At 35.3% G+C, this 17977-nt stretch overlaps 3 protein-coding genes across 6 annotated transcripts; 2 read left to right on the forward strand and 1 right to left on the reverse strand.

The window, feature by feature from the left end:
• Positions 1-525: 525 nt before the first annotated feature.
• pcmtl (l-isoaspartyl protein carboxyl methyltransferase, like) lies at positions 526-4081 on the reverse strand. Of its 4 annotated transcripts, none has more exons than XM_058750345.1 (10): positions 3982-4078; positions 3647-3726; positions 3183-3317; positions 2955-3059; positions 2782-2813; positions 2601-2705; positions 1829-1949; positions 1619-1704; positions 1372-1541; positions 526-1235 (listed from the first exon to the last, which is right to left on the reverse strand). In XM_058750345.1, exons 3-10 carry the CDS (start codon positions 3298-3300, stop codon positions 1199-1201), a joined length of 774 nt encoding a protein of 257 aa, XP_058606328.1. In that variant the 5' UTR covers positions 3301-3317; positions 3647-3726; positions 3982-4078; the 3' UTR covers positions 526-1198. The 4 variants fall into 4 exon arrangements, with proteins under 4 accessions (XP_058606328.1, XP_058606331.1, XP_058606330.1 ...); XM_058750348.1 differs by having other exon boundaries at positions 526-1271; XM_058750347.1 differs by lacking the exon at positions 3647-3726 and having other exon boundaries at positions 3982-4081.
• Positions 4082-4108: 27 nt separating this feature from the next.
• Positions 4109-7022, forward strand: ccdc32 (coiled-coil domain containing 32). The gene is made up of 4 exons (XM_058750349.1): positions 4109-4259; positions 4564-4787; positions 4869-5022; positions 6180-7022. The coding sequence occupies exons 2-4, from the start codon at positions 4571-4573 to the stop codon at positions 6343-6345; spliced, it is 537 nt and encodes a 178-aa protein (XP_058606332.1). The 5' UTR covers positions 4109-4259; positions 4564-4570; the 3' UTR covers positions 6346-7022.
• Positions 7023-7875: 853 nt separating this feature from the next.
• On the forward strand, positions 7876-11421 carry prlh2r (prolactin releasing hormone 2 receptor). The gene is made up of 2 exons (XM_058750344.1): positions 7876-7994; positions 10282-11421. Exon 2 carries the CDS (start codon positions 10315-10317, stop codon positions 11419-11421), a length of 1107 nt encoding a protein of 368 aa, XP_058606327.1. The 5' UTR covers positions 7876-7994; positions 10282-10314.
• The last annotated feature ends 6556 nt before the right edge of the window (positions 11422-17977 follow it).

Genomic DNA, 17977 nt, shown 5'->3' on the forward strand with positions numbered 1-17977 from the left:
GTATAATTTTTAGTTTCTTCCCATTTTTTGTGACTTGATGCATTTTTTGAGTTATTTTCATGCACACATTTGCTGAACATTGAACACATTTAAATCAATAATAGCTATTGTTGACCACACGAAGTGTTCATTTGCAAAAACAGATAACTCCGTTTTTAACAATTAAAAAAAAACACGATTTTTTTCATTGTGCATTCCAATTCATCTCAATCAAGCTGCAGTTGGGTTATTTTGATTAGGTTGAAAATGACTTTAAAAATGTAGTTAATTAACACAATAAAAACATGTTAACATAATAAAAACCATGATTTTTGAACATCTGTTTTTGCAAATAATCTCTTCACACAAGTGAATTAATTTTTTCCTAATGACACTGGTATACCTCTTCACAAGATATATGTGCATTAATTTTTCTTATTTTTTTCTCTACACTTTTTAATGCATTTCTATGTATTTATATATATTTAATAATTCTTGGCAAGGATAAAAAAAATGTATAGTTTAAGGTAGTTCAGAAATCACACATCATAGTATACTGAGCTTTATTAATTTGATCAAATAAAAGAAAAAACACCACAAGGGCTTATATTATGTTTACATTTAATTGTATACACAATTAACATTCTACATTTAATGTGTAGATTAATATAAAATTTTTCAGATTAATTCAAATCAAACTTGAATCAAATTACACAGTCGATAAGACAACAGCAACACTTCAACTCAAAATCTGAGTCCATGCACAGACTACAAAAAAAAGAAAGAAAAGAGAATAAGTTTTTAAACTAATTTTTTAAATTTAATTAGCTAAAAGTATTTTTGTTTCCCCTTTATTTAAGTCTTGGCATATAACTTAGTAGTGAGACATCGAAATGATTCATCAAAAGGTAGCACGGTAGCAGTTACATTTCCACACATAACTGTACTCTATTTCGATTGCTTCTTGCTGTATAGTATGTTAAAACTGAACACATGGTCACTTATGAAGCTACTGAGATCACAAGCCTTACATATGGAAGTTCTTGCTCACTCAGTTTAAGTATGTGAAGAGACACCTCCTCAGAAATTACAGCATTCGTTTCAGTCCTCTAGCAGTCGCTGCATTTGAACCTCAGTTTTAAGTCAAGAATCTGAATGATCGAGACGAGTGTGTTGCTAGGCAGCAGGTGGAGATGGGATGGGAGGCGTTCCCTCAGCCCTATGGGCTTTCTGAACCACAGCACCAGCGCCATCTCCTGCAGGGGCAACCATACTGCAATCAGAGCTCATCACTGGGAAGAGAAACAAATCAACAGCCACACAGTTGTGATGAGCTCCAGTGCAATAGAAATCACTCTGTTCTGCTTTATCTCATAAGGACTGGATGCATACCTTGGCCACTGGCGGTGTTTGTCTGTCAGTGGGACGTAAACCACACCCATCAGCGCTTTCCTGAGGAAAGTACCATCGCTCTGACGGTCATACTGCTCCAGAACTTGGCTTCCACCCTCTGGGCCCACAGGCAAAACAAGTCTCCCACCTGGTTTCAACTGTTCCAGGAGCTGTTGATGCATATGTTTAAATAAGACTACTGCAGGCTATGTGAGCAACAATTAAGTCTAATTCATTATGTGCATACAGCTTTAGGGAGTGTAGGAGCTGCTGCTCCAACGTGAATGGCATCATAGGGGGCTTCATCAGGATAGCCCAACCGTCCATCACCCACTGCAAGGGAAGAAAAAACATTTCACAAAAACAAGTTGTCATAAACAGGTCCGATGAGAATGTTTGTGCTTCATTGTACAAGAAAAAAACAATAATTATTTAACAAATAATTTTAATCACTCACCCACTAATTTAATTCGTCCAGAGGAAAGCAATTCTGGATCATCCGCCTGGACATTTTTCACAGAGGCTTGCACCAGCTCATCTATGTGGTCAATTCCCACTACTTTTCCAGAGGGCCCTACCTGTAGAATAAACATAGCAAAATATATACAACAGGAATCAGTATATCTAATTAAATAAAATAATTGTTACTGCTACTGTTACACATATGTAACAGACCGAGTCTGTTACACAGCTACTTATGTAATCAAAAGATTGTTACATATGTGTTGCAGACTTTATACAACTTAATTATAAATGTAAGTACACAGACATAAGATGCTTAAAATAAATTGTATCAAGATTGTATTTAAGTGTACTTCATGTGCATCTATACTGTACACCTTATCCAGCTGCACCTTAGTCTGATTTAACCCACCAGTACACAGCTTAAATACATGTAATACCTTTCTAATTACATTAAAATTACATATTACACAGGCATAAGCTACTTAAAATAAAGTGTATCAAGATTGTACTTAAGTGTACAAGTAGCTGTAGCACATATGTGTAACAGCAGCTGCCTATTACATCTACATAATTACAAACTGTAATTACAGGCTGTTCAATAACTTAGTTACATGGTAAATACATTTTGTTTCATGTAAGTACAATGGCTACTACTAAGTACTTAACTAGGTAATCACTCTGTATTATGACACCTTAAAATAAAGTGTTACCCCAAAAAAATGTATAAAAACATGCATGAAATGTTGAAAAAGCACAACACTCACCATTCTGGCAAAGCATGCAGTGAGATATCCACTTCCTGAACCCACATCCAAGGCTGAAGCTCCTTCTGTTAACTTGTCACTGAGGACCTCAAGAGCATGTGCATGCTACACAACAAATCATTCATTATAGTATATTAAGTATAACAGTCGCATCTATTTCAGAGGTGTTTGTCTGACCTACCATATGAGGGGCACTGATTGTAGCCTTGTATCCTTTGTAGAGAAAACACACACACACACACACACACACACACACACACACACACAATATGAGTGAAAAATAGCTGTGCGTTTTTTCTTCCCAGTTTGCTTCATATATTCAAACCAATATGCCTGCTGATGTGTGAAATTCACCTATGGACTGGGGAGAGTCAGCATAAGGGTGGTCTCTGGAATAAATCCCTCTATCAGTGGCAAGCATGGCATTAAACACTCTGTCACTGCGGATAACTCCATGATCTGTCACAGAATGACAACATTAAACTCTTTACAACTGAATCTATATCCATTAAATGACATTTGTGTATTGAGATGTACAATAACGCCTAAGTATGGTTTTTATATCACTATCTATCTACTAACCTTTTAAGCGGGTGATGAGTTCTATATGTGTTTTGCCACTAGAGATCCATGCCATGGTTCTGGAGAGCAGCAAACCCATAGGGACCGCTACTGCTGCCAGTCTGAGCACCGTCTGCATTGCCTAACAAGCTGAGCCTGCAACAAATGATGTTTGGATTTCATCAACTGCCAAGTTAGGACAGTCTGTAAACTCACTCTGACATACACCTGTCCTGAGTCTAACCTCGCTGAAAAATATCCAACTTAAACCACTTTTACTATATCAAGCCGGTCTTCAAAGTCCCTGAAACCCTAAAATCCAGCTAACTCAGCAGCCTTAACAAGCTGGGACACTAACTAAAAGCAGCAAACCTAAACTAATTTAAGATGTTTTTTCCAAAAGGGTAAAAATTACATTAATTTGATTTTGTGTAAACTAAACAAAACCAAAGAAGTAATTAAATTTGTGATGCATAATTATCTACCTGTCTTCGGATGTCAGACCGCTGATGCATCCAACATGCGTCCTTGATTCAGGTCAACAAACGTGAGAATCGGACCTAACCTAAATTTCACACGCCGAACACCAAATATACAGTGAAATAACAAAATATTAGTATATACGCAACAAACTGGGCTTTAAAGATGTTGTACGTAGTTTTTTAACGCACAACCAGAAATATCCCCGAGCAATAAAAAGAACAACATGCAGCGTCGCGTGTACAAGATCGCATAATATGGTTTTAAAATGGGAACAGAGACTGAATGGGTGTATATGAATTACAAGTAAATAACTGTCAAGACAGAACAAAAACCTTACTCGTAAATTTCGACCCGATGTCAACGTGCTGAAGAAGTAAACGGAAGTAGCGTTTCCAAACACATCTCGACGACCAATCACAATCACGGAATTATTGATGGACATGTGTAACGGCCAATCAAATTCGTTGGGTAATCCCTGCCGGTTACGTGCATCTCTGCAGCCATGAAGGCAAAGCAAGACAGAAGGATGGGTTTTACATGCTAATGCTTGTATTTCCACCCCTTTTTAATATATCCCTTTAGGTCTGAGGTGTATTGAGAACATTGTACTTTAAGGTAAGCACTACTATGTTAATTTTTTGAGTGATAATTTTCTACTGCTCCATTATATGGGTTTGCTTGAGACCTAGTAATGTCAACAATCATTAAGACTTTTGATAACGTTATCTTCTTATATAAACAACGAGTAATGGATCGCTGTTCAAATTTAGCATTTTTTCCCCCTTTATAGAAACCCGACAGGCCTGACTTTTCATTTTGAAACCATGAATGTTGACAAATGCCATGTGTTTACAACACGCATGTCGCTGCAGATTGTTTATAACTGATTCTTCATTAAAATGAACGCTTTAATTACTAGAAACGTGATGATTGACGACTTCGAAACCCATGCGGTCCGATCTAGTGGAGATCTGTGGTCTGAGATCTGCTCCAGTCTGCCAGAGCCTCAGGAACAGGATGGTGGACAGTTTACAGACTCATTTGAGCCTTCCTCTCCAGGAAACCCTCAGACCAACTCTCCCAGAGCTGCTTTCTGCCCCTGGGAACCAATGGCTGACTCTGAGGTTTACATTGCCAGTTTAGGTACAGGAAATTACATTTGATAAGCATGTTATTTAATACCACTGTTGATTTGGTTTCTAAGAATATGTTATGTTGCTACAGAAAATCGATTGAAGAGGATAAAGGGACAATCGAATGAAGTAACATCAAGAGAAATGCTCCGTTCCTTGTCCCAGGCTAAAAAGGAATGCTGGGATAGATTCCTTCATGATGCGCAAACCTCCGAATTGTTCCAGGAAGGGAACTTTGATCAGAGGTAAGAATGAGATCTGTTGCTTTTAGGGATCTTGAACTATTCAGTCTCACTTATGTCTGCAAATGGGATAATTGTTTATGTCTACATATATTATAAAAATGCGAATTTTAATAAATGTTGTTGTTTTTAACTTTCTATTCATCAAAGAATCCTGATTAAATATATCCATAAAATATTAAGGAGCACATTGATGATGATAACAAGAAATGGTTTCAACATTGATGATGATGATAATAATAAGAAATATTTCTTGAGCAGCAAATCAGCATATACTGCGAGAATGATTTCTAAAAGATCACGTGACACTGAAGACTGGAATAATGATGCTGAAAAATTCAGATTTGCTATCACAGGAATAATTCCATTTTAAAATGTATAAACACTTATTTTAAATTATAATATTTCACAATATTACTGTATTTTTGATCAAATAAATAGAGCCTTAAGCATAAGAGAAGTTTAAAAAAAAAAAAACAACATAATATATATATATATATGTATATGTGTGTGTGTTATATATAACATTAATGAATGTAACAGTGTCTTTCATTGAGAAAATAAAATAAATAGGGTCATTAATGGAATAATTTTGTGATGTTGGCTCTTACTTTGCGTATTTATACTTTTTAGGAGCATTCTACCCACACCAGACTGTTCCATCATACATATTTTCCACAATTTCTCATTGGAATGGTCTACTTTAGACTACACAATAACATGTCAGGGGAAGGTCAGGACTCTGACTTGGCCAATCTAAAATACTTAATTTATTCTGCTTGAATCACTCTGTTGTTTACTTACTCTTGGATTGCGTCTGTGACCCAACATCACCCATAGCAAGTGTGCAAAATATGCTTGCAGCTGCTTAGCCAGATAAGAAGCCCACCCTGGTGAGAGTAGCGAATGGTGATGATACCTTACCAGCTCGTAGATGGTCCTGAGATCCTCTAAAGTTGCAACATTTTAATTAGAATATTGAGAATTTTTTCATTAATGACCTTGATTAGGCTATTATTCAGAGCTCTAGGTAATTTCAAAAGATTCATTTTCTCTGTGCTGATGATTTAAAAAAAAAAAAACCATTTATTTCTGTGGTTAAATGAGTCTAATCAGCTCTTTGGTTTGTGTGTAATTAGTCGATCTTGTCTATCCTGCAGTGCTTTGGAGCAGTTCAAGCGCTGGCTGTCTCCTGAAAGGGTGGCCATCAACGCAGAAGAGCTGGAGTACCTTCTCTTGCCCACACAGAACAGTGAGGCTCCTGCCAACTCAACCCAAACTGATAAGCCATGTGAGGAGGAAGAGTGCCCGAGCCCAGAGAAATAATCATATCACAGCAATAACTGACCAGCAGTGTTGGGGGAATTAAGAGTATATGAGGTCTTCTTGTGGAGTATTGCGATCCATTTAATGGGATCATTTAATGGGATCATTTGATTCACATATTTCTATGAAGTTGTCTTTGGTTGTGCATGTCTCTAAATCTGGTTTCAACTCAAGATTCATTATTGTATCCTCATATTTGTAGGACTGAAAGAAATACATGTATGAATTAAAAAAAATTTTTTTTATTTGCCAAGTAACATGCTCTGCAAAAGCAGAAATCTGATTTGTTGAGAGAAGTACAAACATGAAAACTTGACAACATTTTATCATGTAACATTCCACATGTTATCAAGTGAATTTTATTATTTACTACTGAATTTAAATGGATTTTTTTTTTTTGCTATATACTCCTTTCCTGTAGTATTGTTTATACACTAATCCAAACAAACACAAACATTACATTTATAAATGCATTATTTCATGCATATTTCTATGAACTGAAAATCTGTCATTCGTCCCCTGAATTCAATCGTGTATGTCAGTGGACTGGATGGCCACTAAACATTAGTAGAGAATGTTAGGTGTAATATGCCTATTGTCTCTAAACATGTTAGTAATTGTACACTTTATTCAGAAAGGATAATAAAAACTATGAAGGAGCCATAATGAGATTCTTGTGTGACCTTTGTAGTGATGCATGCTGATATTTTTGCCCAGCAGTAACCAATAGATGTCACTATTGTTGAATATGGATGAGGCAGCACTCCAGGGCGTTCCTGTCATTATACTGTTCAAGCATCATTGCTTTGTTTCACAGTTGGTCAATTTTTTTTTATTTATTATTATTTATCAAATCTTATTCCGATTATGCATGTAAAATTGTTCATTTTTATTGCATGAGTGCTTTATTTACTTTGACATTTTATTATTCAAATTTGTTTTCTGCTTCCAGTTCCTCCTCAACATCATAAGCTGTTGTGTGTGCAATATATTGATCGAGCTCAGTAGTTTATGTTGCCGTATGATGCATTATTGAACCAAGAGAAAAAAGAAAAAAACAGGTTAACGTCTAGTTTAAGTGACTCGTTAATTTATCTATTCTTACTTTACTAACACAAAGAATATTTAAATAATACGAAACTATGCCTAATTACAAAGCATGTTGGACATTATAGGAGCGTTTGACGAGCGAATATTCTGTATTTGCAAGTTTTTATTTTATTTTAAATTGTACTTTATTGAATTAATGCCTAGTTAAATGATTTCTTTTTTTTTCTTATTTTATTTAATGCAATTAGTTTTATTTATTTGATTACGTTTATTCATTTAGCCGATGAGAAGGTTTGTGAAATCATGTTGGAACAACGCAACAGTTTTTCTAGCAGTATATAAGAAGGCAGGTCGTTACTGAAGGTTCCTCGCATTGACGTGTCATGGGAACTCTCCAGTCATCTGTGCGCGTGCCTGGCGGCGATCTTCGCGCTCAGTGTACATGGGTTGGGATCGTTTTGAGGAGGAAATTTAGGGTTGTATTTAATAAAGGCAACGAAGTGATTTACTCTGTCTGTGAAGAAGTCTTACCTGTATTCTTAAACTAAGTGTTCTTGGATCATGCAGCATCCACTGAAGAAGTGATCAAAAGGACAAAGGTGGGCAAAATGTTTTAGCTTAAACTAAAATAATGCTGTGTATGTTGAAAAATGTTTAAATTGGCGCGCTAATTGAATTGCACAGAGCGATATTAAATACACAATGATACAAGGAATTTTTAAGATGTAGAAATTTACAGTCGTATATTTATTGTAAAAATATTTAACTCGGAAACATGCATTTCATGGATATTATATTTAATAATTGGTATTCAATCATCATAATTTCATACATCGAAAAGAGTTTTTCGTCCTCTAAACTAAAAAGTAAGTCAAGTTTAGGATTTTTAAATCCAAGTATTGGATTTAATCTGTCTTTTAGCTTTGTGGGGACTGGCTCCCCCATTACAGCTGTTAAATTACATCTGAGGAGAGAAGGATCTGAGTAATGTAACTGCTGTCTGCTTCATTTAGATTTGAGCTGTGCTGCTGTTCATATACAGTCTGCTGGGAAGCGGCAGCAGTATGTTCAGAACAGATCGTATTGTAGTCTATTTGAGACTTTCTGTCTCACAATGTTCTCTGCATGTTCAGAGTGGCCTTAACTGTTCATTAATAAAGGAGATCCACTTAGACTGGCAATATGAATGCATTTGGTGAACTAATCTAATAATTAGCCTATATGCTTTTATAGTAACATTCCCAGTATGGGGCATGTTGTCACAACTAAAACTGACATTAAATCACGTTAATGGCTTTCCATGCATTTCATTTATTTAATTTGCTGAAAATAAATAAACTGTTTCAACAGCAGATGCTGTTTTTTTCTTTCTTTTTTTTATTCCATTCATCCTTTACAGTGAAAACATGTAAGTCTGAGCAGCTAATATCTTGCCAGGGTCCTCTAACAGATAGAAGCCAAAATGTCCACAAGTGGCTGTTCATGGAATTTTATCTCAGAAAAAAAGTGGTTCCTCGGTACACCTAATGCACTGTAGCTTTCAGAAACTGAAGTGTTTCGCTATTGCAATTTGCTATTGAGTGAATCTTGCAATAATCATACTGAAGTCAAAAATAATAACGCACAGTGCTGACAAGGAATCATTTCAAGATGTTATTTGTACATCACTTATGCGATGAGAAGAGAAGACGTTTGTTATGTTTTGTGGTACACACACTGTAGTCTATTCATTTAATCAGTTTGTATGGAAGGTGTAGATTACTTGGCCACAAGTCTTTCCTTTATATTGTAGATTAGAAATGGCCTTTCTGTTCTACAGGCATAGAGTACATGACCTCTCTACTTTAAATCACACTCAAATAATCCAAGTGGACATCCAATCCGGGCCGGTTTAGTGTAGTGATCTGTGCTGATATCACAGAGGACATTTAGGTCCAAGGAATTATGGAATTTGTTTCAGGGTAAAATGTTCCAGCAATGCAGCACATTTATTGTGATTTACTTTTGCTAAAGCAGTGGATCGTAATAGGCTGGTTGTGACCCAAAAAATGCGTTGCAGGTCTGTTCTGACAAAACTACAGAGGGTTAAAGAATGTATGTATTCAATGTAGACCCAATCTACATTACATACAAGTTTTCATACACAAGGGTAAACATGGTTAGTGCTGACCACAGTATTATTAGCTGCCAACACCTTGAAACCATTGAAATCAATACATTTAGAACACAAAATAGTTACATTTCTTGTTTATTCCTATGAGCAGTATACAAATTTATGATTATGTAAGAAATATACAAAATTATTCATATTCATAATTATTTCAATTAATATTGTTCATGTCAGGTCAATTGTATATTGTTTTGCTTCGGCAAGTCATGGTAATATTAATATGGTTTATATATATTTTTTCAGAAGTCTGTTAGGCTTTTCTCAAAAATACAGTATAAACAGTAATACTGTGAAATATTACTATAATTTAAAATAACTGTTTTCTATTTTAATATATTTTAAAATGTTATTTATTCTTTTAAAGCCTTCAGTGTCACATGATCCTTCAGAAATCATTCTAATATGCTGGTTTGGTGCATAAAACATTTATTATTATCAATGTTGATAACTCATTGATGTTGTGATATATTTTTTCAGAATTCTTTGATGAAAGGAATGCAGCATTTATTATTCAGTCTTTACATGTAATTGAAATCAGCATTTATTTGAAATCTTTTGTAACATTAAACATGTCTTTAGTGTCACTTTTGATCAATTCAGGGCATCCCTGCTGAATAAAACTCTCTTAAAAAAATCTTACAGTAAAATATACATTCAGTTTCTATTTACAGTACATTTACAATGTCTTCTATTTACATGTCACTTTTTTCAAACAGGTGTCAATTTGTTGTCATCATACCACGGCGGACATGGACTATCTCCATAACGAATCGTGGACAAACGTGACTTTAGATGCATCTGCCTCATCATTCAGTGGACTGCAGCTCCTGATGGACCTGAAGCCACTCTTCATCCCTTTGTATGCCATGCTCGTCCTGGTAGCTTGCTCTGGAAATCTTCTCCTCCTCATCCTCATCGGACTGAACAAGAAACTTCACAGCACTACAAACTTCCTCATCGGTAACTTGGCCCTGGTTGACCTGGTTATGTGCCTGTTCTGCGTTCCTCTGACTGCGTTTTACGCCTTTGATGAGCGTGGTTGGGTTTTTGGCCAGTTTATGTGTCATTTTGTTACCCTGATGCAGACCGCGACCGTGTTTGCAGCAGTTCTGTCATTAACTGCCATTGCGGTGGACCGATACGTGGTGGTCGCATACCCGATTCGCCGTCGCGGAGGTCGTTCCTTCTGCGGGTGGTTGGTGGTCAGCATATGGCTCTGTGCGTTAGCAATGTCCACCCCAACAGCTCTGCACACGGTCTACCTGGATCTGAGCGCAACAGGTCATGAAATGGTGGTTTGTGAGGAGTTCTGGCAGGGGCAGGAGCTCAGTCGTCTAATATATTCATGTTTCTTCCTGCTCCTTTCTTATTTCGTTCCTCTAGCAGCAGTTTCCATATCCTACTGTGCAATCTCCTGCCACCTGCAACACCGAGCTACGCCTCGGCTCATGGCCGCTACACCTTCCAACCAGGAAAAATGGGGGCGCAAGAGGCATAAGACGTTTCGACTCCTACTGGTGTCTGTTCTGTCATTCGCGTTCTCCTGGCTTCCCTTGCAGGTGGTCAACCTTATACGCGACCTGGACACCGACTTCGCCATCCTGAGCAAGAATCACGTCAATGTGATCCAGGTGTCATGCCACTTGTTAGCCATGAGCTCGGCTTGCTACAACCCCTTCATTTATGCTTCTCTGCACAACAAGTTTCTGTCATATCTATGCCAGAACATATTTCAAAGAAGAAAACCTCATCGTACTCAGAGCAGCCTCACAACCTCCAGCCGAATACTTCGCTTGAATACTTCTAGTACTCTAGCTGACATTCCCATGACCATTAGCAAGATTTCACAAGACTGAATCTTCTCTGCAACACAAAGATGTTGCTTCTTTAGGTTCTAGAATTAAACAGAATAAATACTGTATCATGATCAACACTGGTTCGTTAAACCAATGACTCTGTTGTTAAAGGGATAGTTCACCCAAAAATGAAAATTCTGTCATTAATTACTCACTCTCATGTCGTTCCAAACCCGTAAGACCTTTGTTCATCTTCGGAACACAAATTAAGATATTTTTGATCAAATCTGAGAGCTCTCTGACCCTCCGTAGACAGCAATGCAACTGAAATGTTCCCAGGTCCAGAAACGTAGCAAGGACAGTAGGGTCTTTCGCACCGTGGGAACCTTTTCATAGTACCTGAACTAATTGTGGAACTACCCACTTTTTGGCGTGTTCGCACCGCAGGAACTAGGAACGGTTTTAGTTCTAGGAACTCCGTTTGGAGGAACTAAATTAGAAAATGTATTCTCATAGCTTCGTAAAATTACGGTTGAACTACTGATGTCACATGGACAATTTTACCGATGTCCTTGCTACTTTTCTGGACCTGGGAACATTGCAGTTGCATTGCTGTCTACGGAGGGTCAGAGAGCTCTCAGATTTGATCAAAAATATCTTAATTTGTGTTCCGAAGATGAACGAAGGACTTATGGGTTGAAACAACATGAGGATGAGTAATTAATGACAGAATTTTCATTTTTGGGTGAACTATCCCTTTAAAGCTGTATGTACTTCATTGATTCCTGAGGAAAATATTAAACATTTAAGTGAAACATCTAAGTGGGGGTACTCAGAAGAATGTTAAATGCCCCAGGGGGTTCGCCACAGTAAAAAGTTTGAGAACCACTGTGTTAATGCATTCATTTAGTATCATTGTAAGGTAATGTATAATTAATTATGTATGTCCATCTGCTTGATGTTAAGTACTGCACTCAAGTATTCATTAGAGGTTTACTTAAAACAAAAAATACAATACAATGTAATACATCACCTAATAAAATCATCACAATAAAGGTATAGCATTTCAGCATGAATTCTAAGTATATTCTTTGAGAATATTCTGTTTAAACATTAAATATAAAACACTGGTTACATTTTTCAGTAAGGCTCCATATGTTAACATTTATTTTTTTATATTAGTTCACATGAACTAACATGATAATACTTCTAAAGCATTTATTAATCTTAGTTAATGGTTATTTCAACATTTATTAATACATTATTAAAATCAAAAGTTGTATCTGCTTATATTATTTAATGGACCTAAACTATCATGAACTAACAATGAACAATGTATTAACAATAACAAAGAAAATTAAATGTATTGTTCATTGTTCATGTTAGTTAATGCATTAATTAATGTTAACTAATAGGATGTTTTTGTAAAGTCTTGCCAAAATATTTATTTATTTATTTTTTGTTAACAACTGTTTATTACATTTTCTTCTAGGAATAGTAATATAAAACAAAAAGCAGCTGTGCAAATTTAGAACCCACCCCACCCCTTGGTAGACTTAAAAAAAAATTATATATATATATATATATATAAATAATAATAATAATAATAATAATAATAATAAAAGTAAATTAATTCATATTAATAGATAAATAAATAACAATAAAATAATTTTTACAAAGATTTTACAAAAGATGACAACATTAAAAGCTGAATGCCATATGCCAAAATATTTTATTAGAATGATGAAATGCAAGTTGTCGGGGTAACTCATTTGTTAACATTAGATAATGTATTAATTAACATGAACGAACAATGAACAATGCATTTATTACACTGTTTATTAATCTTTGTTAATGTTAGTTGTTAGTTTATTAATGCACATGCTGTAGAAGTATTGCTCATTCTTAGTTCATGTTAACTAAAGTAGTTAACTAATGTTAACTAATGAACCTTATTGTAAATTGTTACTGTTGTGGGTCTGTGCATTAGTAGTGAGGGATTTTTCAATGATTATTTCTGCAGGTTATATGAATTCATTGTGACACGTGACTTTATGAGTCAGTTTGACAGTTTGATTTTTACAGATTTTTGAATCATTTATTCAACCATTTCATTTAAATACACTGATGCTCCATTTCAAAAATTCAACACCACTGTGTTGCTTGTAAGGCTCTGTGGTGTCTTTCTTTGGAACTACTTGCTTTGGCAAAGGAAAAAAAACTTGTCAATATTGCAAAAAATATTGCCTAAAATGTAAGCTTGCTCAAAATAAAATTTTTGTTTATTGAACTGCAGTATAAATTGGCTACATAACACTGGCAATTGTACTTTTTTCCCAGAACACCACGAGGCTGCACGCTTGCTTGTGTGATATTGCATTAAATATATTAAAAGTATTTATATAGATTTTTTAAAATAGAAAATGTCTTCATATAATTTATTTAAATTAAGTATATAATAATGCATATGGATGGTCCTATGCTTTGGTTCAGTTCAGCAGCTGGTAAATGAGCCAAATGCAAATTACCCAATAAACGTCCTGCATTTAAAATGATCACGGTGCACATTACTGTAACAACATTACAAGCAGTTCAATTTAAAAGCACAAATCATACACCACACTTCATGACCTCACATAAACCGTATATCCATTTAGATTACAGTAATTTCTAATTAATGCAATTAAACTTGTTATACTTTAAACAAAATCTAGCAAATACATATAACACTGTAATTCACCTTAGATTTATTAAGCATGGAATTGCAGGGGTCTAGTGAATATGAGTGTGGTTTGTACACCGCACAGTATTTAGACATTATTGCTCACCATCTTCAAAGGAAGAGCACAAAACACTGTCAGGCTGCATACAAGGCCATGGACTCTCTATTACTGTATTATGAAAGTGCTTTCATCTGCTGCACCTTCTGTTCCTTTTTTTTTTTCTTTTTGTTTTATTCACTTGGCTGCTTTCATATTGTTATGCATCAGAAAACAGATGAAGCATAAGTGTTAGACCACTGATGGTTTTTCTAAAGTCTGAAGACCTTTTAGAGCTTTATTTTTAGTTTTCCTTTCAGTAGTCTATTTAACTCTGCCCTCAGATGTATATTTATTATTTTTGCACTAAAATCAGCAGTATGTTGAAAGTAGTGAGCATAATTTCATTCGTGTTTACAGTATTAGCGATAAATCTGGTGTTATTGTAACAACCCTTTATTTTCTAGTGGATTCTCTGTCAGATAAAGAAAAGTGGATTCGAACAATCCTGCACCATTTGTGCTTGACTTTTGAAATCTAAATTGCACATTCACTTTATCTGTTCAAGTCTAAATGGTGCAATTACGCACTTTTATACTTTTCTCAAACTTTCTGAGTGCCTATAATTCAGAATGCTAGACATCTGAAATGATGTACCTGGTCAAGCAAACTACAGGAGTATAAGGGATAATAAATGCCACACATTAACAAGATGAGAGATCATTTCAAAGCCCTTCTGCCGAGTACATACTTCAGCTTTGCCAAATCAGACAGTAATTAAGAGGGAATTAAATTGCTATCAGCCAGGTGTTTCATAACATATTCACTGCATTCGTTCTCTAATAACACAAAACTGCACAGTCTCAATATTTGCAGTTGTCTTAATCAACTCTGAAACCCACAACTGTACCATTAAACATTAACCAAATCTTTGCACATTTACATATTTCGAAAATGCACTGTAAAACACTCAACATTACATAAAAGTCTACACTGGTAAATGTTCTGACATAGTTCAGTCTCAGCACACTGAATAATTCTATCCAAAAGTGCAAAAAATAAAATAAATTATAAAAAATGGCAGCACACAAGCAGGTGTGTAAAAACAGAGGCACAGTCGAAGATATCACTCATAGGCACCAAGCTATTAAATATTTACCTTATAAAAATAAACTCTGGGATTTGATAAATAAGGTCTCTTATTGTAAGGTAAGAAATAGATTTCTCAGATGATGATAAAGGATGATTCAGACTCTTTGTCCTTTTCAGTGACTGTTTGTCCAGAGTTTCTAGCCATGCTGTCCAACTAGCAAGTAACACAGTGTTCTTTCACTTGTAAAAAGTTGCCTTAAAATGGATAGTTACTCATCCGCATGTCGTTTCAAACCCAGAGACCTTTGTTATTCCATAGAAAACACTACCTATCTATCTATCTATCTATCTATCTATAGCAGAGTAAAAATACTTCACTACTGTCCGCCTCTATCTCTCTATCTATCTATCTATCTATCTATCTATCTATCTATCTATCTATCTATCTATCTATCTATCTCTCTATCTATCTATCTATCTATCTTCATCTATCTATCTATCTATCTATCTATCTATCTATCTCTATCTATCTATCTCTCTATCTATCTATCTATCTATCTATCTATCTCTATCTATCTATCTATCTATCTATCTATCTATCTATCTATCTATCTATCTATCTATCTATCTCTATCTATCTATCTATCTATCTATCTATCTATCTATCTATCTATCTATCTATCTATCTATCTATCTATCTATCTATCTATCTATCTATCTCTCTATCTATCTATCTATCTATCTATCTATCTATCTATCTATCTATCTATCTATCTATCTATAGCAGAGTAAAAATACTTCACTACTGTCCGCCTCTATCTCTCTATCTCTCTATCTATCTATCTATCTATCTATCTATCTATAGCAGAGTAAAAATACTTCACTACTGTCCGCCTCTATCTCTCTATCTCTCTATCTATCTAACTATCTATCTATCTGTCTAACGCTGTCTGTCTATCTATGTCTAACATTGTCTACTATCGTCTGTGTCATCGTCTATCGTCATTCTCTGTCTAACTATCTGTGTCTACCATCATCTTTCTGTCCGTCTAGGATCGTCTTTGTGTTATCCTCTATCGTCTGTGTCATCGTCTAACATCAGTCTTTCTATCTATCTGTGTTTACAATTGCCTGTCTGTCTGTCTAGTACCAAACATAGAATGTCTGTCTGTCTATCTGTCTGTCTGAATCTTCCATCGTCTTGTCTGTCTAAGATCGTCTGTCTGTCTGTCATGCTTTTTGTTATTTTTGGAGCCTAACAGCTGGTCACCATTCACTTAGAGAAGAGCAGTGTGAACATCCACCTAAACATCTCCTTCAGTGTTTCAATAAAAGCAAGAAAATCATATAGGTTTGAAAAGCCACGAGGGTGAGTAAATAATCACCCATCTAAAATCTCCTGTGTATATCAGGTAAGCTTCAGAAGAAATGAGAACCGAATTTGTCATCAGAATGGCACGTTTATGGATGAATATTCAAAGGGAATGTGGGCTGAATATTGAGTGCAGGGAAAAATTGATTCAAAGCTAATTACAAGAAAACAGAGGAGGTCCTTGTGGGCTTTTTGTAGAGCCTGGCTAGTTTAAAAGATGAACAGTAAATTGGCATCTGACAAAGTGAAGAACAAGCCTCTCAACAAAGATGCTCACCAGCAAAGGGCATCAATTATGGTCCATCTAAAGTGCTCTCTCTCTTCACCCCCAAGTTTCCTGTGTCACGATCCCCTGCAACATGCATCTAGGGCTTGTCCTACACATACTAATAATGGGTCTTTTGCAGTATAAGCCATGCTAGATTGCTAGTGCCAACATAGTGATTATATAGCTGTCTGCACGAGTTTCATTTTAACAATATTTGAAACTGCATAAGGAGCTTAACTCCAAATTATATTATATTCTTTCTCTGATCTACTGAATCATGGACTTGAAGTATTCATTTTTTTTTTGCCCAAAATATGGTGCTGGATTTGACAGAACCGAGTAAAATTTGGATAATTGGATGAATAACCAGTAATTACTGTACATTCATGTTCGTTTCCACATGGATGGACACGCAATCAAAGATTCATGGGTGCCGACTTTGCCTTAATCAGTGCAAGCTGAAAGCAGCTATTTGCTTGTGTGTCCATGCAGAAAAAGAAAAAAAGACTAAACCACTGCAATGGTTTATTCTTTTTTTCAAATGGTTTATTCATTTTTTTTTTTTTTCAATCTACTTAATATGAGTCACCATATGAGGAAACAAGAGTAACTAAATTACTTCCTGACACTAAACATAATACACATCATATGGGCTCTTCCTCTAATGTTACAGGTAATTGCCCCGGGAGATGATGATGCTACATTTTTCTTTGGGTCATTTCTACTATGCACTATACCTCCCATCTTATATTTCTTAATATAAAAGATAATATAAAGGAATATTAAGATAAATTAAACTATTTTATCACAGAATTAAGAGAACATAATTGTGTTTGTTTTATTATTTTACTATTTTTTATTTATTATTATTTTGTCATCTGTACATAGTCACATCATTATTTAACATCCTTGACATTGCCAGAGAAAATTGCAATTTATTTGTAACTTTACATATTTTTTGTTGGATTTCTTTTCTCTCTCTGCCGATTTTTCACTCGCCGACAGGTTTTGTTAAAGACACGATCTGAGAGAATCACCGACGCTTGTGAAATATTTGGCATGCTAAATATCTGGAGCTGTCGGCGATTCACAATCCTGCTGTCTGCAATGATTTCTGACTGAAAA

The sequence above is a fragment of the Onychostoma macrolepis genome, chromosome 17 (genome assembly GCF_012432095.1).
Source record: "Onychostoma macrolepis isolate SWU-2019 chromosome 17, ASM1243209v1, whole genome shotgun sequence".
In the NCBI taxonomy this organism is placed as follows: domain Eukaryota; kingdom Metazoa; phylum Chordata; class Actinopteri; order Cypriniformes; family Cyprinidae; genus Onychostoma; species Onychostoma macrolepis.

What these genes read in the sequence shown, in the direction of transcription:
- pcmtl (XM_058750347.1), bottom strand. Translation starts at nt 3,300, where the DNA reads ATGCAGACGGTGCTCAGACTGGCAGCAGTAGCGGTCCCTATGGGTTTG. An exon ending in ACTCATCACCCGCTTAAAAG is followed by an intron (nt 3,060 to 3,182) that starts GTTAGTAGATAG and finishes ATTCTGTGACAG; the next exon opens with ATCATGGAGTTATCCGCAGT. An exon ending in CTCCTACACTCCCTAAAGCT is followed by an intron (nt 1,542 to 1,618) that starts GTATGCACATAA and finishes ATGCATCAACAG; the next exon opens with CTCCTGGAACAGTTGAAACC.
- ccdc32 (XM_058750349.1), top strand. Translation starts at nt 4,571, where the DNA reads ATGATTGACGACTTCGAAACCCATGCGGTCCGATCTAGTGGAGATCTG. An exon ending in GGTTTACATTGCCAGTTTAG is followed by an intron (nt 4,788 to 4,868) that starts GTACAGGAAATT and finishes ATGTTGCTACAG; the next exon opens with AAAATCGATTGAAGAGGATA. An exon ending in GAAGGGAACTTTGATCAGAG is followed by an intron (nt 5,023 to 6,179) that starts GTAAGAATGAGA and finishes TCTATCCTGCAG; the next exon opens with TGCTTTGGAGCAGTTCAAGC.
- prlh2r (XM_058750344.1), top strand. Translation starts at nt 10,315, where the DNA reads ATGGACTATCTCCATAACGAATCGTGGACAAACGTGACTTTAGATGCA.